The sequence below is a fragment of the Tenrec ecaudatus genome, chromosome 15 (assembly GCF_050624435.1).
Source record: "Tenrec ecaudatus isolate mTenEca1 chromosome 15, mTenEca1.hap1, whole genome shotgun sequence".
NCBI lineage: Eukaryota > Metazoa > Chordata > Mammalia > Afrosoricida > Tenrecidae > Tenrec > Tenrec ecaudatus.
This window is the reverse complement of record NC_134544.1, coordinates 28,552,501-28,576,122: the sequence shown is the minus strand read 5'-3', so window position 1 is coordinate 28,576,122 and position 23,622 is coordinate 28,552,501. Positions and strand designations below refer to the sequence as shown.

General features: G+C 49.3%; 1 protein-coding gene across 1 annotated transcript in view; it reads right to left on the bottom strand.

Moving 5' to 3' along the window:
* Positions 1–1,353: 1,353 nt before the first annotated feature.
* Positions 1,354–23,622, bottom strand: part of SKOR2 (SKI family transcriptional corepressor 2) — a 29,338-nt gene continuing 7,069 nt past the window's right edge. The window contains exons 4-6 of the mRNA XM_075533232.1: positions 12,129–12,194; positions 11,645–11,743; positions 1,354–1,442 (exon numbers count right to left, since the gene is read on the bottom strand). Of these exons, the coding sequence (XP_075389347.1) occupies positions 1,354–1,442; positions 11,645–11,743; positions 12,129–12,194 (254 nt within the window). The remainder of the gene's footprint in view (positions 1,443–11,644; positions 11,744–12,128; positions 12,195–23,622) is intronic.

Sequence of the window (23,622 nt, the reverse complement as noted above, 5' to 3'; positions counted from 1 at the left end):
CCATTTAAGCAGCCCCTCACCTCGTGGCTTCCAGACCAGAGAGTTACCAAAGAGGCCTGGAGATTCAGGGGACTCTGAGAGAGGCGCCATCCCGCAGAGTTCTAACCACATCCTGAGAACCAGGACAGCCCCTCGGACCACCGGACTGCGTGACTCTGACGCTCACTCGAAACTGGAGGCAAAGCCACTGCATCGAGTCCATTCTGACGCATGGCGACGCCGGAGGGCAGGGAGAACTGCCCCCGTGGGTTTCCAAGACAGCAGATCTTTACGGGAATAGAAAGCCTCCGTTTTCTCCCGAGGAGCAGCTGGTGGGTTCAAACTACTGACCTTGTGGTCAGCAGCCCAACACGTGACCCATCAAGCCACCCGATCTCCCCGCTGCGGACAGGAAACATTAATAGCAGTCCTGAGAATCCTGGCAGAAGCTAGAGACCTGGCCGCTGTTTGTCTGTCTGCAGGGATACATCCCTTAGGCTACAAGGGAAACAGGGGCCTGCTTAAAAATGTCAAGCAACCCAAGTGATATTAGTCTTGCTAGGAGTACCACGAGGGTCAGTGCCTGTCTTTACCTGGGTGATCAACGATACCTTACAAACACTGAGCAGAAATGACCTTTCCCCATTGTGCTCTTGAAGCAGGGGCAGCTCTGTTCTGTCACACGGGGTCGATAAGAGTCAGAATAGACTCTGACCTCTAACAACGACTCGGGACATTGAGGCCGCCGGGCAGACGGCTTTGAGAGCATCCACGAGGACTACCAGATGGATTTGTACCAGGACAACGGGGAAGGAAGGAATTCAGGGCGGGCTGGGGTGGGGTGGGAATAAAGCAAGCTCACATGTACTTTTCAAACACCCTCTGTTCCCGTGGAAATAATCACTGCCCACTTTTAGAGGGAATTGGGATAAAGTGAGGTGACACTCCTCATTTGGGAATACTTCATTGCTTGTCATCTTCCTTCAAGTTAATGTGACCAACTTACTGTGTTTAGACTCAGTTCTATTGACACGGGGGGGGGTGGGCTGGGCCTGATAGAAAAAGGAGGGGACCGTGGGAGGCAATTGCTCTTCACTGAATTTCAGTGACATCCAGGTACTGGGGGCAAAGCAGATCCAGGTAGCTCCAGTTAACCCAATCAACATCTGTCTATTAACACATGGTAGGTAGTTACATTTCAGGGAAACGTACTGACACATCTGTTTATCCAGAGTCTAAGTAAATCTCTTGGTAATTAGCATCTAAACCAGCTGAGAGGGAAGTGGACCAAAGGATCGCGTGGCAGAAACATCAACAGCATCAGACACATGGCCCGCTTGGAAAGCCACCCAAACCAAGCTGCACGGTTGGCGTTCAAGCAGAAAGGCATCTTACGATTTGTAATTGTTGCACCATTTCTTCTCGGTAGGCTAGCTCCCTTTTCATCTGGTCCTGAAAATTATCTGGTGGGAGAGAGGAACAGAGAAAGCGATTCATTAAGGCGCCAAATCTACTTTCAAGAGTAGTTAGTGAAAACACTGCTGGCGTCTCAGAGGCAGCCCTCTGGCCCCGGTTTGTTCTTAGTTAATCGTATCATTGTTTACCAAAGTTTTCCGGCCTCTGTAATTGACCCATAATAGACACTGAATCCTAAAAAGGTGAGGGGTAGCTTGTATTTCACAGTATCTCACACCCTGTCTAGCGTGATCGCTTGCATACCGGAATTACCAGAAATGCCTGGTGGTCACACGCCTTAACTTCTGCGCACCTAGGCAATTCACAGCTGCAGTCTGGGCTTTGTGGACTGGACCCCCAACCAGCGGCAGGGAAGCAGCAGTCAAGAAATCAAAGGGCCTACGGCCCTGGGCGAACCGGCTGCTCAGGACCTCTGCAAAGTGACGGAGAGCACACCCGACTGAAGCCATCGTCCGGCCTCTCGGTTGCCTCCTATGCATGCGGATGCTGGACAATGAATCAGGAAGACCCCGAGGAGCAACTGCATCTGAATTACATGGTGCAGAAGAATCCAGAAAGCACTGTGGACTGCCAGAAGGACGAACCAATCCATCTTGAAAGAAGTCCCGCAGAATGGTCCTGAGAAGTGAGGGTGGTGAATGCTGCCTAGGAGACCGGCAGCATTGTCAGGTCGATTCCGGTGGATGCAGTTAGGTTAAACTGTAACACCGTGTCCTCACATCTCCCTTTTGATCCATTTGAAAGTCGTTTTTCATATTTCGTGCTTTCTTTTTTGATTAAGGTTTTTCTGTTTTGTATGATTTCCTACGTGTGCCATCCCGGATAGGTAAATCCACAGAGGCAGTGCCTGGATGGCAATAATTGCCTAGGGGAATGGTAGGGGAGGGGCCGCAAGGGGAGCTGGCGGCCGTGAGTAGGAGAAAGAAGAACACATTCTGAAATGGCTTGCGGGGATGACTGCACAATCTTCGTGACGTGCTCGAACTACTCAATGGCGTGACCTGTGAATTACACTCCAAAGGAAACTACGCTTTAAAAACATGGAGTGATGGGGAGACTTCGGCTCATTCGTCATTCGGAAGAACCGGTCCCTGGAAAAGGACATGCCGTTTGGTAAAACAGAGGAAGCTCTTCAGCGAGATGGATTCAGTGTGTGAGCCCAACGATGGGCTCACACACACTGTGAAGATGACGCAGGCCCGCGCAGTGATCGGTCCTGTCGAGTACACGGTCTCTGTGAGTTGGAGCTGACCGGGCAGCACTGGGCATGGCTTGAGTGGCTGAGCAACCTCGGATCGAGCTGGTCGTGGGAAGCACCGACCCTGGTGTCGGTGATGCCTCTGGGCTGGATAACCTATGAAACGTGAGACTGGGCTCTGGGCTCATCTTGGGAGGTGAGGGGCTGTTGTCAGCATGGAAAATGTGATGGATGTAGTAGGTGTCAAAGATGCCAGGGGTGTCCTGGGGCATCCCGGGCGAGGTGACCAGCAGTCACTTGGAAATGGGAGCATCTGTGTCAAGTGAGAAGCCAGGGCTGGAAGAAAGGCTTCTGTGGCTCAAGCACAGAGACAAGGGCGAGGACAATGGTACCCAGCCAGGCAACGCTTGCTTTGCCATGCATCCTCAGAACCCACCCGACAGCATCTAACAGGCCAGCCCAACGGTGAGTTCTCAGAGGGCAGAGAGCTGTGTTTTCGATATTTTTTAAATTTCCAAGACCCACCTCCGTGCTTGACACTCAGCAGGGGCTAGTTAATGAGTGAGGAGGGGAGAGATCCTTCCTGAAGGATCAAGCCAAGGTCTGGACCAGCCCATTGGCCATGTCTACCCCACTCGGGGCTCAAGGCTTTATCTGAAGAAAGACGGCACATTCAGGTTTTCTCCTGTTCTAAGGTTTCAACGCTAGATGACCAGGCCACCGGATTTGGCTGCGCCCTGATAGCCAGTTCTGGTTTTCTTGGGCAATTTTGAGTGGGGTGCTGTGTGAGGAGCAGCAAGGTGTCCTGGAGGGTGAGGTCAGAGCCCACAGGCTGGGCACAGGGCAATTGGGTGCCAGCCTCCAACACACGGACCCACCTCACCACTGTTGGACCTGGGATGTGACCCAGCGCCTCTGGGGACTCAGTGATGTAAGAGCACACAGAGCGGGCCCTCCCGGCGTGGGAATGTCCTCTGAGCCGCAGCAGTGCCACAGTCCTGAGGCGCCTCTGACCAGTCTTTCTCCCTCAGAGCTGCTGGTGGGTTTGAACTGCCAACCATGAGGAGCGCAGCCCAACAAGTAACCACTACACCACCAGGGCTCCTGATCCTAGTGTGTACATGCCACTTCTTATCTTCCTCTCAAAAGAAACTTGCCGTTAGCCGCTTTCCATTGCTACAGAGCATCCTATGAATGCAGTCTTATGTGGCTTCCTCTAAGACCCGCTTAATCCAAGGTTGCCGTGATGGGCACCACTGTCAATGAGTCCTTGGACACATCCCGAGTATTCCATAAAATGATCTCTTCAAAGAAAAGCTGCTGCGTCGCACCATCAAAAAGGCTGTGGATGCTTGCTAAGCAATGTTAAGTTGTTCCCCAGAAAGGTCATACTAACTGAGCCCCATCCTTTGAACACCTGCGGATTTGCTCACCTTTGATCATTGAAATGGGGGAAAGCGGTGACTCCCATTACTCCATTTTTCACACATATTGTGCCCAGGACCCCAATGCGACAGGGGGTTGTGCAGGGTTCAAAAACAGCAGTGTGTGCACCTATGAGTCAGCACTGACTCGATGGCAGTGACAGAGTGACAAAGCGGCTGTGGGGTTGGGCTGCTAAGCTCGCATGAGGTCTGCAGTTTGAAACCGCCAGCAGCTCCAGGGGGAAAGACGAGGCTTTTTCTTCCGGTAAAGAGCCACAGTCTCAGGGACCGACAGGGACAGTTCTCCCCCGTCCTATAGCGTCGCTCTGAGCCAGGATAGACTTGTTGTCGGTGGCTTTTAACAGGCTGCCACTCCAGCCGTCGTGCACATTGGTTATTGCTGAGTGGGAAGGCTCTGGGTTATGTTTGTTTTCTTCCCCACTTATTTTTTAACTTTAGAATTTAAATCTTCCTACAACCACACCAGTATATATTCTGAGATACAAAGAGGATTCATTGACAAACAAACAAGCAAAAACAACACTCCCCCTACACACACACACACAGAGAGAGAGAGAGAGAGAGAGAGAATGCTTGTTCTCTTCAAAAGGCTGATGAAGGCACACTTTAAGTGGAGATTCAACAAACTCACTAAGCCGGTCTCTCTAAGAAGAACCGCTTAAAGCCCAATTGTTTTTGGAAGATGACCATATGAAGAGAGGGAGCAGAGCAATGGGTCCCTTCACACAGGCCAGTTGGGGACCAGGGCAGTGCAGGGCACAGGCAGGGTGGAAAGTGTTTTCTAAACAACAACAAAATGTATCGAGTCTACATTCCTGGGACCCTCAAAGGACTTTCAGCTCACTGTGGGTGCATCATCTTTCTTTTCCATCATCTTCCAGTGACACGGGGGCTCTGGGTCTCAGTGGTCACTGGAATCTCCCATCTCTCCTTTCCAGAGGAGGCAACAGAAAGAGCGAGAGAGACGGAGGGAAACCGCTACACACAGACATGGACTCTCGGACTGCCCACAGGGCCAGAGAGGCTCCCGACCACATCCAGGCATTTAAAGAACCCGTGTCCCGAAGGTAACATGTATTTTTGTTGTTGTTGTTGTTGCTTTTAAACAGGAAGTCATCTTAATAGCAATTTGGCAGAGAAATCCTTATCAGAAATAACTAATAAGACTTACTGAATGATAACATAGTTAAAATGCCTACTAATTAAGCTTTTCTTAAAGCCTAAAGTGTTTGTTCCACCTACTTAGCCCTTCCCTGTCATCACCAACTGGCCTTTCTCCCCAGTTGCCCCAAGTGCCATGAATTTGTCATCACAGCTACAAGCCCCTGAACTTGACTCCTGAGCCCTCTCGAATTCCTTTGCACACGTTTTCGTGCTTCAACTTCATCTGTAACTGTTGATTTGAATCTCTCTGAATCTGCCACCAGCAGTCAGGCCAAGCATCCGCTGGGAGCAGGTTGTGTACCCACACAATGCAGTGTGCTGTGTAGGCTCTGTGCTTATCAATATGGTTAATGGGAAGAGAAGTCCCCCAGTGGTGTGGTGGTTAAGCACTCAGTGGATAACTGAAAAGTCACCGGTTCAAACCCACCAGCGACTTGGCAGGAGAAAAGACCTGACCACTGGTTCCTGTAAAAAGCGCAGCCCAGGAAACCCCTGGGGGCGGTCCTGCTTGGCCAGTGTTGGGTGTCGAGCAGTCGGAATGGGCTCCACAGCACCCAACACCAAGTACAGCCTTGGGAAGGAGTGTAGAAATAAACAGAAACCACAGCGCAGGGACAAACAGGATTAGGCAGGGGCATGTCCAGCATTAAGCAGCTTGAGTAGCGCAAGTGGTCTGTGCTGTAGGTTGTGAGCCTGTAGGTTGGCGGTGAATCCATAGGTTGGTGGTTCAAACCTACACAGAGGCTCTGCAGAACCAGTGGACTCTGCATCTATAAAGACCACAACCAAGATGACTGCAGTGAGTCAGGCTCAACTCAAAGGTAGTCCACCACCACCACCAGTAGCAGCACCAGGACTACCACCACCATCACCACCTTCACCACCACCACCACCACCACCAATACCACCACCACCAACAACACCATCACCTCCAGCACCACCATCACCACCACTACCAACAACAACACTACCACCACCATCACCACCATCATCTCCACCACCACCACCACTATCACTACCATCACCACCTTCACCACCATCACCTCCACCACCACCATCACCACCACCACCACCAACAACACTACCACCATCATCACCACCTTCACCTCCTCCAGCACCACTACCACTACTTGCACCTTCCCTTCTGCTATGACCATCACATCTACTGCCACTACCACCTCTACCTCCACCTCTACCTCCACCACCACCACCACCACCTCCACCTCCACCTCTACCACCACCTCTACCACCACCTCTACCACCACCACCACCACCTCCACCTCCACCACCACCTCCACCTCCACCTCCACCACCACCACCACCTCTACCTCCACCTCTACCTCCACCTCCACCTGCACCTCTACCATTTACACCTCCATCTCCACCTCCAATACCACCTACACCTCCACCACCTACACCTCCACCTGCACCTCCACTACCACCTCCATCTCTACCACCACCTCCACCTGTACCAGCACAGGGAAGAAAAGACAGATTCCCGAAAGAAGCTGAAAGTCATATGGTAGAAACATTTTCCCACCACTTCTGGATTTGCAGCTGCAAGAATAACCAGCCCAGAATCACTGGAGGGGGAACCTGGAATGGAGGCCTGTTGGGGCGTGGGGGTCTCCGCTAATCATTTACTTTCACCCAAACAAACGTGACCTTCATTGCAAATGTGTTTGATCAGTTGTTCTACTGTCCCCTCAAACTGACCCTGTTATGGATAAAGCCCCCCTTCACCCATTCCCCTAAAGACCTATCTCCACCCAATCCACGATGTCATCTCCCCACGCCCCTTCCTTATGATAGCTCTTTCCTCGTGCCGGCCTGTTTGTCAATAAACCGTGTTGCTCAGTAGCAAACCCAGTGTCACTGCCGGATCCACTCTCTGTGACTATAGCCCAATAAATCTCTCCGCGTGCTGGCTTCTGTTGTCAGCTGGTTTGCTATAAAGGCCCTTTAGGAATGTAAGTTTCACTTTCAAATGGTATATAGTGGCAACAACTCACATTTATTGGTAATTACTATGCGTCAGTCACCATGCTAAACACACTTCCCTCATCCATCCAGTCCCTTGGCAGCCCCCACCCCAGTGGCAGGCACCAGTACTGCCTTACACTTGAGGAAGAGGTCAGGGGACTTGCCTGAGTGCGTGGGCATCCAGACCCGGGCCCTTGCTCTTAACCACCCGCTTCCTCAAGGCAAATGCCTAGTTGGGTGCGGTGGTTTTAAAGTCATTTACAGTTTCTTACTTCATCACCTACTGTCGAGCTCATCGCTGGTTTACAAATCCCAGCGTTTAGACTCCGTGGAGTGAGCCCCCTTGGCCTCTCATCTGTAAGCGCTCTGTGTTATCTCAGACTCTCCAGCAAGGCCGTGCGCCCGGGCTGCAGCCACCAAGTGAGTGTTGGTGATGGCGAGCTGTTCCGTGAGCCGCTGTGCCAGCCAGCGGGGAGACCTGCTCTGCTTCCTCCGGTCTTCATCCTTGCCCCTCCCTGGACTCCCTGGCCGGCCAGATGGTTACGCTCTAGACGGCTAACCCCAAGGCCAGGGGGTTTTCAAACCCACCCAGAGGCCTCGGAAGTAAGGTTGGTTATCGGCTTCTGACAGGGCACAGCCTTCTGACAGGGCACCCCCGAGGAGGGCTGTTACCCTGAAATACGGGGAGGGGGCACCATGTTGAATGACTCAAGCTCAACTGATGACCACCACCCTCCCGCAGGGTTCCCGGGTGAGTGGACAGTTTAGGACTGCGCTATGAACCCAAAGTTTGGCAGTTCCTGATCCACCCGGAGGTGCCTCCAAAGAAAGGCCTGGGAATTTGCTTGCCAAAGGTCACAGCCTTTAGCGGCCTCTGGAGGGCAGGTCTGCTCTGACGGGCACACCCAGTTTCCATGTGTCAGAATCGGTCTGATGCCCACGGTCTGGTGTTTATCTCGGTGCTTCCGGTTCATTCCTGTGGGCCCCATCAACCAGCAGAACAGCAGTAAGCGTCCAAGACAAAATGCAGGACGGTGGCCCCAATTCTGGACATGCTTTTCTGGAGTTCAACACGGGTAAGCCCTCCTGCTCCTGCTTCTCTGGGGAGCCCTGGCGGCGGAGTGGTTACATGGTGGGCTGTTAACTGCAAGGTCAGCAGTTTGAACCCACACCAGCTGCTCTGTGGGGGGAAGTCAAGGATTTCTACTCTCAAGAGTTCCAGTTCCAGAAACCAACAGGGGCAGTGCTACCCTGCTGCACAGGTCCCTAAGAGCCAGAAAGGAGGAAGGTGCTTCTACTTTTTCTTGTTGGCTCCTGCTTCTCCTTCGTCAGTGCCGTCAGCATGCATGGAGCACGGAGTCTCGGGCGCGGACATCATATGATCACCTTGTCCCATCTTCGCGTCATCCTAGAGGAAGGGTCCGCCTGCACCACTGTGCAGTTCTCAAGCTAGTCCGCCTAGTACAGGCAGGGCCCCCACAGTGAACGCTGGTCAGCTTGTGAGGCTGGATTCCTGCCACACACGATCGCTTCTCGAGCAGGTGACCGGCGCTCTACGTACGCTGGGAATATCTCTCGCTGGCAATCTGTCTTAGTAAAAACTTCCGCCCAGCTCTGGAGAGGATGCGTTTGTGCTTCCTTCAGGTGTGGCTTCACCAAGTGCGGCTTCCCCCTTTCCATCGGAGGGACTCTAAATCAAGGTGAGCTAACAAACACCTGATGGGCATTTGCTTTTTTCAGCCGTGCGAACTTGACCGCTTCTTGGGCAGTGTGGGGAGCCCACGCAGGATTCACACTCGGGCACATGCCCGCCACTTCCTTGGTCAGCGGAGGGCAGTGCAGGTGAAAAATACATATAGAAAAAGAGGAAATCTGTGTTGCAGGTGTTGGTGCTGAAGAAGTGCTTCCCGGAGGTAGCAGCCACAACTAAAGGAGGATTCCCTTCATCCCCATCAAAAGGACGATGGGCGGATCTGAGCAGAACCTGGCTCGTTGTGCTGTGACAGGCTCTGTCTTGCTTGACTTTAAGCAGAAGCGTGTTGTATGCTTTGTCTGCTGATGGAGCGGTGAATAAAGAAAACGTACACGTGACCACAGGTTACTTCCTTCCTCAAGAATGATTCTTAACTCGCTTTTCTTTGATCGGATAAATCACCATCTTTCTTCTGCGGCCTCATGTGCCCACAAAGGCTGGGCCTTGAAGATGGAAGACATTGAAAATTGGGTGCTTTGAAATTGTGACACGGTCAACATGGACCGACCGGCCCTGGGCCTGCCAAGAGAGCAGACACATCATGCTTCGAAGGACTAGAACCTAGGCTGCTGCCAAGCATCAAGACCCACCGCTACAAACAGGCATTGTGCTTGGTAAAGCAGAGGGGTAGCAAAAGCCAGGGGAGCCAACCGCAGAGGGACAGACACGCTGGGGTGCGATGGTGGCAACTACAAGCCAATGACTGACCTCGGGCCAGGCCTGCCAGCCCCTCACGCTGTTGTGTACCCGGTCATCATGAGTCAGCGCTGACTCCGGGGGGGATTACCAGGAACAAATTCTGGCTACACTGTTTTCGTCGACTAAGGTGAGCACTTTATGGATTCGATGCCTCCTGGGCTTACCCTGATGCGACTAGAAGCTGGGAATTGCAAACCCAGCCAGTAGACAAGAGATTAGGTGATGGCGTAGCGAATCAGTCCATGTTCAGTGCTTTGCAGCTGCCATGTGTTGTGCCGTTGCTCTTAAGCGGTCTCCTGAGGCCTTTGGAACAACCTGTTTCATTGGGGACGGCTCTCCTCCTCCCACACGCCATCAAAAGCTACAGGCCGTTCGCCTCCTTTCCGTCTTAGTTCTAAGTTCTAGCAGGCAGTCTCTGCATTCAAACTACAGACAGCGGTGAGTTCCCGGCATCCCGCCTGGGGAGGGCGAGGCCGTGCAGTTGGCAGGCCCTAATGTTCCTTGTGACCAGAGCTCTCTCCCGCCCTGCAGCTCTCTCTTTCGTTTTGACCTCTGCTAAGTGGAACTCAGTTTGACATGTTACCAGGAACTAATGCTGTCCCCAAACACCCCTCACGTGTGCTGAACATGCCACGTGAGAAGCCTGGCTCCGGTTATGAAAACTGTCACAATTACTGGAGAACCTCCCGGACGCCGGGCTCCGGTGCTATGATGGGAACTGGCCACTAGAGTTTTATGATGCCCCGGATCCATAACAAGGGCCATGTTGACACTGGAAGAATGTCCGGGGGTGGGGGGATACATAATGTACATAATTTAAGAAGCCGCCACTGGATGCTGCTGTCCAGTGGGGCTCAGACCAGGGCAGGGCATTTAGAAGCAAATACCTAACGTACCCCTTGAATCCAGTTGGTTCAGTGGTATGCCCTAGGGGTGCCCAAGAGTGTAAAGCGGCCTCCTCTCTCTCACGGGGAGCAGCTGCTGGGTTTAAACTGCCAAGCACGTCACCAGGATGCCAACAGGGCTGTACAAACCTGGGCGCCTACCACAAAATTGTTCGGAAAGTCTGAAACTCTGGGCTTAGGATTGATAGTCTTGAGGCTGCAGTACCTCGTGCTTCCAGATGTGAGATAGAATTTTTATCATTAAATATGAAGGGTAATTAAAAACAAGACTACCAAAATTAGACAGCCATTTCGATGAATTAAGCAGATCTGTGTACACTGAATTATGAAAACTTAAAACTTCGTATGCGTATCTCATGCGGCAAGCAGCTCTTTAGCGCTGTCTGAGAATAAGTTAATTGTTCTCTTCTTTTTCTGCCTTAGAGAATAAAAACCCTTGAGAAATTCTTTTGTTTTACATAGATACAATCTAAATATGTATATAAATATATTCACAAATCTCATTGTACATTTCCATAAATATTTCAAAACACACACAAGCAAACATCTACCAAAATATCAACACCAAAATGGTCCTTTAAGAAATTTTGTCTGTGAATGAATTCAAAGCAGATATAAAAACCAACACACACACACACACACACACACACACACACCTGCAATGAACAAATGAACAAACAAAAACATACCCCACCTCACTGAGTCAATTCTGACTCACAGTGTAGTGACGCTCTGGGACAGAATAAACTGCCCCATTGGGTTCCCGAGACTCTAAATCTTTCCAGTAGTAGAAAGCCTCTATTTGCTCCCAACAAACAGCCAACGGGTTCGAATTTCTGACTTTGCAGTTAGCAGCCCAACACATACCCACTGCCTCAAATAAGGGAAACTAAAAGTTTTGAAGATTTAGGCAGAACCATGGAAAAGACTGTGTGGAGCGTTGGACGACGCTTAACAGACTGACTAGACTCGTGCTCTTCAGCCCAGTCAGAGCAAAGCCATCCAAGAACACACATGCAACGAAATAGAAAGGCTTTCTTACTGAATACTGGGAACGTTGTGTTTCCTTTTAATACTTGGAATTCTTGTTCGAGTCGTCTCCGTAAATCTATTTGTTCAAATAAAACCTTCTGAAGTTCTTCTAATAGGAAAGGGAAAAAGAGAAGGGTAGTTTTACTAATCTTTACAAATAACTCTCCAGAGAACCGTTATATATGGCAATTTATTATTATAAGACAAAATATTTTACCAGTTTAAAAAGTCTTGCACAGACATAGGATAGATTTTGTGCAGAAATCCATGAATATAAATCAATGTAATATATTATTTTAAAGTATTATATTACAGTGTCATGTATTGATTGATATGTATGCATTAATCTCAATTATATCCACCCAATGGTCCATATATTATTCATATGTTGCTTGTCAAGCTTAAAATATAGTGCAGAACAAAAATATCCTCCTATTATCTCCGTAGTCTTTTAAAACTAAGAGGAGGTCCACAGAATGAAAACTTTTCTTTACCTTTCCCCATATTTTCTACATCCTTTTTGAGCGAATGAGGCGAATTGGTTTCTTGTGTGTGTTCACCTGGAAGAGCAGGAGGGAAAGTGTGATTCATCGTAAGCAGGCCGCTTCCAGAAAGTCTCTCCTTTTCCCTTCTTTTGATATCTGCAAGAAAGCTTAGTTGACACAACGTGAAACAGGGAGTCCTCAGGACATCCTCATGTCCTGATGCATGCGTCCTCTGAAATCCTGGAAGAGAGTTACGGAAAATGAGGACGGAGTCCAGCCTCCAGATGGCATCGATGGCTAGAGCTCCGGGAGGAAGATTCCCAAAGTCAGTCCCTCCGCCCAGCCCCCACCATCTTGTACAACAAAGGTCGTCACGGGAGCAGGGGACTCAAGGTGATCAACATTTCTGGTCGGAATCTGATGAGTCCTCACCCTAAAGCAGCGGTTCTCAACCTTCAGAATGCCGCGACCCTTTCAGACAGCTCCTCATGTGGTGGTGACCCCCAACCATAGCATTATGTTCCTTGCTACTTCATCACAGTAATTTTGTTACTGTTATTCATTGTCATGTAAACATCTGATCTGCAGGATGGATTTTCATTGTTACAAATTGAACATAATGGAAGCATAGTGATTAATCGCAAAAACAGTATGTAATTATATATCGTGAAATATTCATTTCTGATGACAAATCAATGAAATGTTGTCTGGAAGCACGGTGAAGCATGGGCCACAGTCTTCTCGCCGGGTACTCGTCTGTGGGCGCATCTGCATGTGGGCGGACCCACCTGGAGACGGATATAGAGGAGCGGTGTCTCGATTCCTGAGACCATTGGAACTACGTGTTTTCCGATGGTCTAGGCGACCCCTGTGAAAGGGTCGTTCAGCCCCCAGAGGGGTTACGACCCCCAGGTTGAGTGACAACCTCTGTGCTAAAGGCTTAGAAAACCACTATCCACAGTCAAACTGAGTGTACATCATCCAGAAAATGGAAAGAAACCGAATCATTCGGTTAATTGTAATCCCCTCCCCTCAATGTTCACCTGGTACCTGCAGCCAGGGTCCGGTTAAGCTATGCGAGGGCCCTACAATCTTAGATGCCCCCTCCTCTGCTGACTCATGCATCCACGCGGGTTACACGAGGTGAGTGTGTGTGTGTATCTTGGATATCAATGGTGGAACTTCTTCAAAAGTGGGGTGTGCCAGTTTAACGGAATGAGCTCGACTGGACTACGTATACGATTTCCACTGGATGCAGGTGGGCTCCTAAAATATTCCTGTATACATTGCCCACAAAAAGAATACTCTAGTCTCCCACAAAGAAAATGAGTCAGTGAACCGGGTTGTTATCTATTCCTGTGATCTGTCTTTGCCCAATCACCACGCCTAATGGATGAATGGAATCAGAGGTAGACTCAACAGGGCTCCCCCACCTCTTGTTTCTAAGAAGTGTCGACTCTTAAGAGACCGGGGAGCCGACATTAATTTCCTACCAGCTCTCTTCCATGGTGACGCTCCCTTTGCCTTGTGTCTAGTCTGCTTGGAATCCATGGGTCTTTGCTTTTGACTAATGGTGCCCCTGTTTTGTTGACGCCCTAAGCAAAAGCTTACCTTGTTTATTGGGTAATCCATCCCTGCCTACAACTGTTTACTTAATTTCATTAAGCTTTGCATTTTTATCTGAACAAGTCGTCCAGTCAAGGTGCTCTGGGGAAGTCTCCTGGATTTCTCCTTTTGGCCCCCACACTGCAGTCACCTCCTTCCCTGTCCCCGGAGCACCCTGCGCTCCTCTTAGGGCGGTTTTTTTTTGCTTGCTCATCTTTATCTGACATTCGGTCCCCAGTGCTATTTGAAGGGAGAGGCCTTGTCCTTCCTGTGTGGCCAGTGCCTTCCTAAAGGGCAGGGCACATAGCCACTTGAAAAAAGTGTGGGAGATGTTACTGAAAGGGACCCAGGAGGTCATGCATTGTCGGTGGTAACCAGGCCAGGGCTTCAGTTCCCTTTTTATTTGCACGCCCCTGGGCTAGAAAGCATTTCAGCTCTGCCTTCCAGCTTGTTCATTTCCCTCCACAGGAAATGCAGTGCAATGACCTCAGGTAGGAACACTGGGAGATTCCAGTGCCAGGGTAACATTTTCTGTAAAGCGAGAAACAGAACTTCTCCCCTCAAGCAGGGGTTTACAGGATCGTGGACAGACAGAAAAATCCTCCCTGGGAAATGTGTGTGCAGCTAGTTGCCACTGAGTCGCCTGAGTGACGGAGACCCACGTGTGTCAGGGCAGGATCTTCAATGGCTGAGTTTTTGGAAAGAGGTTGCTAGGCCTTTCTTTTGCAGGTGCCGTTGGAAGGGCTCGAACTTCCAGCTTTTCCGTTAGCAAGTGACTGTATTAAGTGCACCACCCTGAGGGACTGTGTCTACAAAGATCTCCAGAGCATATGCAGAGCTAGGGGGCGCCCTCTAGCCCCAGGGTGCTCATCAGGAGGGCAGTAATTGTGGGGTGGTGCTGAGTCGGAATGTACTGGGCAGCAGCGGGAATGGCACGGTTCCTCAATGACACGGGCAGGTTCTCTTTCTAGACCAGTGGTTCTCAACCTGTGGGTCGGGACCCCTTTGGGGGTCGAACGACCCTTTCACAGGGGTTGCCTGATTCATCACAGTAGCAAAATGACAGCGATGAAGTAGCAACGAAAATAATTTTATGGTTGGGGGGTCACCACAATGTGAGGAGCTGTATGAAAGGGTCGCGCATGAGGAAGATTGAGGACCACTGGTCTGGATAGGATTTGCACAACCTCATTCCCGTTCTCAGGTAAAACAACAGTCTCACTTTGCAGGCTCACCTGCACCCTGGAACCTTACTCCCTTACCTCCCGTATCCATGAGAAAAGAATGAGGACACATCTGAAAAGCATTCTAAGTGTAGACCGTGATACTGAATTCCTGAACAATGCTATCGAAAAAGAAGAGTCGCTTGCAGGTTGATACCAAATTAAAATCAGGTCAACGAAAAACAAGGGCAATTTGAGAGGAGGGTGGCCTCAGTTTTGTCCCTCTGTTCTTGTCTCTGTGGTTTTGGGTGCATGTATGGCGTGAGTCTGAGAAGAGACAAGCAGGTGCATCTCCCTGCATCTAGCTGCAGCGTGCAAAGGGAGCGTGTGGCTCTAGAACATGCTCTCTCAAAAGCAAGTTAAAAGAGATAGCTCGCTCCGGAACAGACAACTCTAGAAGCCATGCTGTTATCACATTAGACGGTAGATTCCTTCAGAGGTATTAGTCATAGAGGCGTGCCTTCTATGACGTTTTAATCACGGACTTCTATTTAAGAATCAAAATATGAGCTTGAAGGCTTTCTTACTTTTCTACTTCCTCTCTACTAGCAGAGCTTTCCGTGAGATATGGAAATCACTGACCAGATAACTGGTAAGTGGAAACTATCTTAACAATCTGCAGATCCATCAATGACATGAATAAGAAGTCTTTCTTTTCATCAGCTTTGGGGAGGTGCTATTGATCATTCGCATGGGTGTGTATTTTGGTCCGATATTTCGCTGCAGCTTCTGGGTAAAACATGCCCATTCCAATGTCTCACTTACAAAGGGCTTTTTAAAAATGGCTAAACGTTAGGTAAATAAAGAGCACAGAAGCTTCAGCTGCCTTTTGTGACTATTTTACTGGACCGTTGCCTTTTGTATATTACTAATCTGTGGAAACCAGATTGTTAATGGTGGTTAAAAATGACCTCTGGGAGCCTGGATATGTTTGCTCACTATTACTGCTAATGTTTTCCATCTGGTTAAAGAAAAGGCAGCCTAATACGAGATTAAATAAATGTGATTTAGCCAACGATGAGCTTCCCAGTTTGTAACTATTCCAGCAGGTTAGATGCGTCGCTTTTCCAACACGAATGCATGGCTTTGGAGAGATGCAAACCTGACCATGACCACTTTGCTCCCTTCTCTTCGCCCTTCAAGAAAAGGACCAAAGCTGGGGTGAAGGAGTTCAATCCACAGCAACCAAACTCACTCCCATCGAGTCCGTACCAACGCAGAGCGGCCCTGGAGGACAGGGTCCATGTGTTTAGCAGCCCGTCGGCAGCCCACTGCAAGACCAGGTTGACTAGAGGTGGGCAACAGCGATCTTAATTATGTCGAATTATATGAGAGAAGAGGATAACACATGTTATGTTATGTTCCTGCAGGCTTGTCTTAAGATGCCTTGTAAGAGAAAACAGTCCGGTGCTTTACGCTTGGTATTGCTCATCCAACCCTTCCTTGCTGCAAAATCAAAATAAAACAAAACCCCACTGCCATGGAATTAAGGAGTGCTGGTGGCATAGGGGTGAAGTGTCGGTCGGACTGTTAACCACAGTACCAGCTGTTCGAAACCAGCCACTCCATGGGAGATGGAGGAGGCTGTGTCCTCTTGGAAAGAGTTAGTCTTGGAAACCCACAGGGGCAGTTCGACCCTGTCCTGTAGGGTCATTCTAAGTCAGAGTTGACTCGATGGCATAGAGCTTGGGGTTGAGTTGTTTCTGACTCACAGTAACCCCCGTGCCCGAGAGAACTTCTCCTTCAGGTTTCGGAGACTGTCCGTCTTTATGGGAGCAGACAGCTTCACCGCCCTCTCTGGGAGCGGCTGGGAGCTTTGAACAACCCATCTTTCAGTTAGCAGCCCGCCTTGTCACTAGGGCTCCCATTGGATCATTTGGACGTAACATTCATCTTGGGGCTGGTGGGCCGGAAAGCTGCTGCCTAGACATGCATCTGCACAAGTGCTTCACCAATGCATGTCTCACAGACGGTTCCCTGTGAGCGGCATCTTTCCTGCACCTACTGCTCTTCAGCCCCTGGGAGGGCGGAGGCCCGTCGGCCCACAGGGAAGCCACGCCACTGTTGCCTGCAACTGGAGGGCAGCTCCCGGGGCTAAAAGTGACTTCTTTCCTGGTCTCTCCCGAGTCCTTCCACCGTGAGGCTGTCCCTCATTCCCGATTGTTCTAGAGTATCCACCCCGTTCTTGGGTTTGGCCTTACACAGCCACCACACACTAGAAGCCCAAGAGCAAAGACTATGCGAGCAGTCAGGAGCAAATCAGAGGAGCCTGGACAAGCAAACAAAGAACGGAGAAGCAGTTGAGAGATGCATGAGCACCGCCTTGGCAGACACGCCAGTAAGTAACCAAACAAGAACCAAAGGAGCCGCTGCCTTTTTCCTTCCCTGACTCATGGTGCCCACGTGCGTCCGAAGACTGTAACTTGTGGTGCCCCACGCGTGTCTGAAGACTGTAACTTGTGGTGCCCCACGCGTGTCCGAAGACTGCGTTTCCAGTGGCTGATTCTCAGTAGTGGATCAGCGGGGCTTGTTTCCAAGGTACCTTTAACCTGCAGGTTAGCAGCCAAGCATTTAACCGATTGTGCAAATACCATGCCACACCTCTGTGCAAGCCCCTTCGCGGCGCTCCCGGGACCAGGCTGCAGTATCCACTCTAAATGCCACCCCTGGCGTCCCCAGGGGCTCCTATAACCCGGCCCACAGCACTAAACTGTCGCTCCCCACCACCAACCACACACCTTTACTCTACTCGCGTCTTTCTCCCATCAGCTGGCTCTGCTTCGCGTTGCTCATCTTGCCCAAGAAGCCCGCCCTTCCGTTCCTCCCATCCCGTCCGTTCCCAGTCAAAATGCCACCCAGTCCCAACACATCTGCTTCTGCAGAGCCTTTCTTGCCTTCTGCCAATGCTGGTGACTCATTGCACCAGGCAGGAGGTCTACATGCTGTGTCTTTGTTCCCCTTACATTCGAGAGTTTCACGTATAGTGGTCTGCTTGACCACGGCTAGAACATGTGCTTCCTGATGGCAGAGAGCCTGTCCCTCGGGATAATGCCCATCACCTCTCCCTAGTTAGGGGTCTTCATACATCCCACAAATACCGGCTGCAATCAATTTACTTCATTCCGGTCTGCAAAAGAAATGCCAACCAACGGTTTTATAAGTCATCAAGTGCCACAAGGGCATTTTAAGCACGAAAGCATCCTGATGAATTAAGCCATCTATAAATCCTATCTTGATCCACGTTGTCTCTTTCGACTGAAGCAGGCTACGTCTTGGTTCTCAGTATATACTGGGCAATTTGTGATGCTTTAACAGAGGCCCGAGTTGCAAGTTTCCTGTTCTGACAGTCTCCCAGGGCCCTCCAGTGAGGGGCTGTCCCTCATTCTAGACGCTTCTAGAATGTTCCCTTCACCCCATGCTGGGATCTGCTCTCACAGAGCCCCCAGCAACTGGATGTGGATATGGGAATAAAGCACGCTGAGGCAGACATGAGCAGTCAGTAGGAAGTTAGAGGAGACGGGACCATCCACATTTAAAAATGAACAAACTTTTAAGTTTTCCTTTTTTCCCCCCCAACTGACATTTTCGGGGAAAAACTTGGGGGTAAAAAAAAAACCATGTAAATGAAGTTTAACCACACGTAAAACACGACAACATGGACGTCTGCCAAAAAAAAAAACAAAAACCAATTCTTGATTGTTTTAGAGTTCATTTAACTATTAGAGCTAAGGAAGTCGCCTGATGATCCGGATGGCTGTGGGGGGTCACGGGGCAGGAGAAGTTGATTAAACAGGAATCACTGCTTTCAAGCTAAATCTTGAACTCAGTAAAAAAAAAAAAATCATCATTTGAATTGTGTACCTAAGGCAAAGGGTCTATTACAAATACAGGGCCCAATGTACAACGCCCAACATTTGAATACCACACACACACACACACACACAAACTGGGCATTAACTCATCCTTTCTGTGGAAACAGGAAGTCTACTAACCAAAAGGTTGGCGGTTCAAACCTCCCAGCCACACTGTCTGGCCTGGTAAAAACGTACAGTCTCTGACGCCCTCCGGAGCAGCTCTACTCTGTTCTATTAGGTCACCGTGAGTCCATAGTCCTTTGGGTTTGGGTCTGTGGAAATAAATACAATCTCCCTTGTCAGCCTTCGCCTGGCTTCCTGTTCCCTGTCTTGGCCCTTCTCCCCGTCAAGTCTCCGCAAATGGTCTCCTTCACTGTGGAGGGCAAGACTGGATGGAAAGGGTTTGGAGGAGAAGTTCCCTTTTCTAGAAACTCAGAGAATGTGTCGCGGATTGCAGGCTCAAAGGCAAGTTCAATAAATTTGGTGATGTTTTATTTGAACGGTGTCTACACATGAGATAGACATGCACCCTCCCGTTTGGGTGGGGGTGGGGACAGTCAGACCAGCACACAGCTGTTTCATGCATCTCAGGCCACAGGGACTTGTGAGCTGTGTTTGTGTCCTGAAAGAAGGGAACTGACCAGAAAGGGGAAGCATGCCATGGGCAGGGGGTTCCACCTGGTCTCTGCAAGCTACCTCCAGCATACTGTCGGGCCCTCCCCTGTGGGCTGAGGGCCCCACCCTCTGGCCGCCTACAACAACCTCCTCCACAGCGGCCAGTTCCACACCCTTCATTCTTCCCTGAACTCTGACTTTGAACACTGGGTCTTAGTCTCACAGTCTGGCCTTCACATTAAGACTTTCTGCGATTTGTATTTTCGCCTTCCCTTAACACTCCGCTTTAGAAGTACAATCTGGATGAGGTCAAAATTAATCCACGGCTAATATAATTAGTACAGTTAAGAATAACCAAAATTTAGTACAAAACATGGCTTGGAGAGGTTTTTAAAGAAGGCTTTGCATGAAGGCATTAAAAAATCAATTATGCAGGATGCAAGGTTAAATAATTTTCTCCTCGATCAGCTGGAGACAGGGACTTGGGCTAATTTCTTCGTGTTAGACTCTACATTAAACTCTTCCCCTCCAACGTTCGGTATTTTAGTGAGGTCACAGGACAGAAGAGAAGAGAAAATCAATACTACTAGAGAGGCTGTGCTGGAGAATGAATTAGCTGAACATCAGCTCCATGAGCTAAAGAAGGGAGCACGAGCGAGATTACGTGATGCCCGGGAGATTCGAGCAAATGAAGAGTTCTAGCAAATCTGATCATTTGTGATCAAAACGTATTGTGAGACGCCTACATAAGGTTTCTTTTCTTTCTTTAAATGTTTGTTGCTGTTGAGAATGACACAGCAAAACACACACACCCCCCTACTGCTTTTGGAATTAGTAGATCAAATATCTGTGGAGAATGAATCTTGGCACCATTTAGAATTCTCTGGAGTTTCAGATGGGGTGCTGTGAGTTCATGCTAATACACACACACACACATGTTTCTGGAGATGTTTCTTGCCCTTCTCTAGTCCCTTGATTTCATATAATTATAAAAAGAAATAGTAGTAAGGAAACAAAACAAAAAACAAACACAGCCATCGAGTCACGCTGACTCACAGTGACCCCTGTGGGTTTCTGAGACTATAACTGTTTACGAGAATAAGAAGCCCAGTCTTTCTCTGGCAGAGCTGCTGGTGGTTTTGAACTGCCGACCATGCAGATCGAAGTCCAATGTTAACCACTACACCACCAGACCTCCTAAGAGAGTTCTCATAAATTAAAAAAAAAAACCAAACAAAACTCGCTACCTAAAATACGAGGATGGTTTCATTTAAAATAAGTATATTGAAACACCTTGAAATCCACTGTCCAGGAGTAAACGCTGGCGGCTAACTAGAGGTGGTTGGTTGTAGCATAACGAGGTGGCCCCGCGATTAAAATGCTCGGCTGATGGAGGTCGGCGGTCTGTGGCCGTAACGCTTGATCACTTTGGAGAGGCTCTGAGGGCAGAGCTGTTCTGTCCTCTATGGTTGCTCTGCGTTGGAGGCAGTGGGTTTTACAGATGAGTAAACTGAGACACAGAGTCATTGAAGGCCCAAGGGTGCCTAGTACAGTGAGAATGAAAGCCTAGATCTACTGGCCTGTGCTTTTTAGAATGTCCCTTCTTCCTTTTCCAAACCATAGCATGTTCTAAAATAGAATGGAATAATGAATCAGGGTGCCTCGTCCGCTAAGTATTCATGAGAAGCGTAACTGCTTCTTGCTAGTCTCCGGAATCCGACCATCGCCTATTAAGTACACTAGAGAATCATACCAGCAAAATCAAATTGATTTTAAAACTTCTACACATATAACAAAATGTAGCCACGCTCCCAGTCCGATGGGGCTGGCATTTCTACAATGGAAGGGATTGAGAGTGGGGATGACTCTCTACTCTGCGTGATTTCCTTGACCTGCAATAGCTTTAGAGCTGTGTCACCGGCTTGCCCCACTGCATTCAATTTCAAAGCACTTAACGTCACCGAAGTTATTCAAGAGGGATATGCAAAAAACCTTAATCTGGGCTGGCAAGCAAAATGCTGCCATTTATTTATTTATTTATTTTCGAGTAGGCAATATTTTGACCCACTACCACCACTACTCCCTGCACCCCACCCCCTCAAATTTGAGCTGTTTTAAGAACTTCTTGTTGTGGGGGGTCCCTCTAATTAGAAATGGAAGGTCAGTAGTTCAAAACCACCGGCTGCTCGGTGGGAGCAAGATGAGGTGGTCTACTCCATCTCGGAGACCCACGGGGCGCTTCTCCCCAGTCTTCTGACGGTACATTCGGTTGGCTGGACACTATGTGCTCTGCGTAAGGTAAATGAACAACAAGGGGAATATTTTTAAAGAATATGTAAGAGTGTATTTCCTTCTAAGGATGGCCAAAGCAACAGTTCTCAATAAGACTGAATGGCTGATGGAAGGCTAAACTTTGTTTAAAATGAGGATCTGGAAAATACATAGGATATAGAGTTAGCAACGAAGCTAAGTATGCTGCTAAACTCTAGTGTCTGTCACTTAGAGCTAGATCTGTATTCTGCATTTTTACTCCTTTCAAGAATGATCAGAGAGATTTCCGGCTGCACTGCGTTTTTGATCGCCACCAAAAGCAAAGCCAAACCACAAACTCACCGAGGAGTGAGCAACTGGTATAAAAACATCACAACCTGTACACTGAATTGTTAGGAACCTTTGAAAAGACAATGCATTCTTTTTTCTATATAGCCGCAGATGCACAGAAACTATGCCGATGCTTTTAAATCAAAGCGATCAGATTGGACATTGGCTAAAGAGATCCGTGGGCCTATGAACCTCATTGGGTGGCATTTTGCAGACCAGTGGCTAGCAAGCAGATTTCGACTGCTAATAGGCAACCCTATGGGACTAAGCGGAACTGTTCCATATGGTTCTCAAGGCTGTATATCCTTACATCTTTCCCAGAGCAGCGAGTGGGTGGGAACAGATGACCTTTGGGTTAGCAGCTGGGCTGCTGAACCATGGCACCACCGGGCACCCTGTATTTGGCTGAGACCCCTATTAATTATATTCATTCTGCGTTCCCTCTGATAATCCGCCTCTCCGTCCCCTCGTAATTGGAAGCAACTTGAGGGCAATCACTGTTGTGGCTTCTGCACCCCGGGCCCTAGCAAAGAACCCAGAAAACAACAGGCATTGAAAACCCTCTCTGTGGACTCAGTGAGTAAGTAAAAACAAATGAATGCGCTCGTAGATGTTGTGGTCCCTCACTGCTGTGGGCTCACTATGACTCACGCTTCCGAGGAGAACCGCTCCGTCGAGTTTTCGAGCAGATCTGTTGAAAGCAGATCGCCAGGCCTCACTCCTGAAGGGTGGGTTAGGAACGTCAGCCTGCAGGCTAGTAGTTGAGCGCTTAACCATGTGCACCATCCGGGGACTGCCCCCTAGAGGTTTAACGGTTTTTGTTCAAGGAGAACAATCCCCATGAAGGGAGCAGAGAGGGCTGGCTAAAACTCCCACCACACTGAAGCAGTGTCCATTCATCTTTTTGGCTCTTCTGGGTTGCTACCACTTACCAAGTGTATGAATGACCTGGGTGTGCGAAGGTGAGAAATGAATTCTTACACAAACAGGGGCCCGTGGGGTAGCACTCTTGGACTTTGACGCGTGCCTTTTGATATGCAGACCGGGAGCCAATCTGTCCTACAAGCAAGGACGACTAAAGATGCATTCGGTTCCGTCCCACAACCAAAAGCCCTTACCACTTCCCGGGTGTTTAAAATGCCACGCCACCACACCTCTGCAAAGGAGCCGCGAGGATGCAGGATGACGGTCTTCGGACTTAAGTCTCCAAGGGAAATTGGACACAATCCACCCTCACCTTGAGCGCTTGTTCCTTTTGATAATGAGTTTCTGACCCTCCTCCACCCCCACCTGTCTTCCAAGCCATACAAGATATGCGCACCATGTACCCCACTGTGCCTTATTTGCTTCCCTGAACACTGTCAGAATGCAGTTGGAATATGGAACAATCAAGGAGGAGCATGCTTCTTTGGGACTCTGGATCAAGTTAATTACTCTTCAGGAAGGGACTAGTAATATATCATAGGACAAGTAGGCGTTATTACCAACGTGACCATCGACGGCACAGCCCTGAGCTCCAAGCATGGAGGAAGATTCGCATGAACACCAGTCCTGCCTCTAGTCTCCCTCACTTCCTTTACCACTTGTATTTCTCGTTGAATCTCC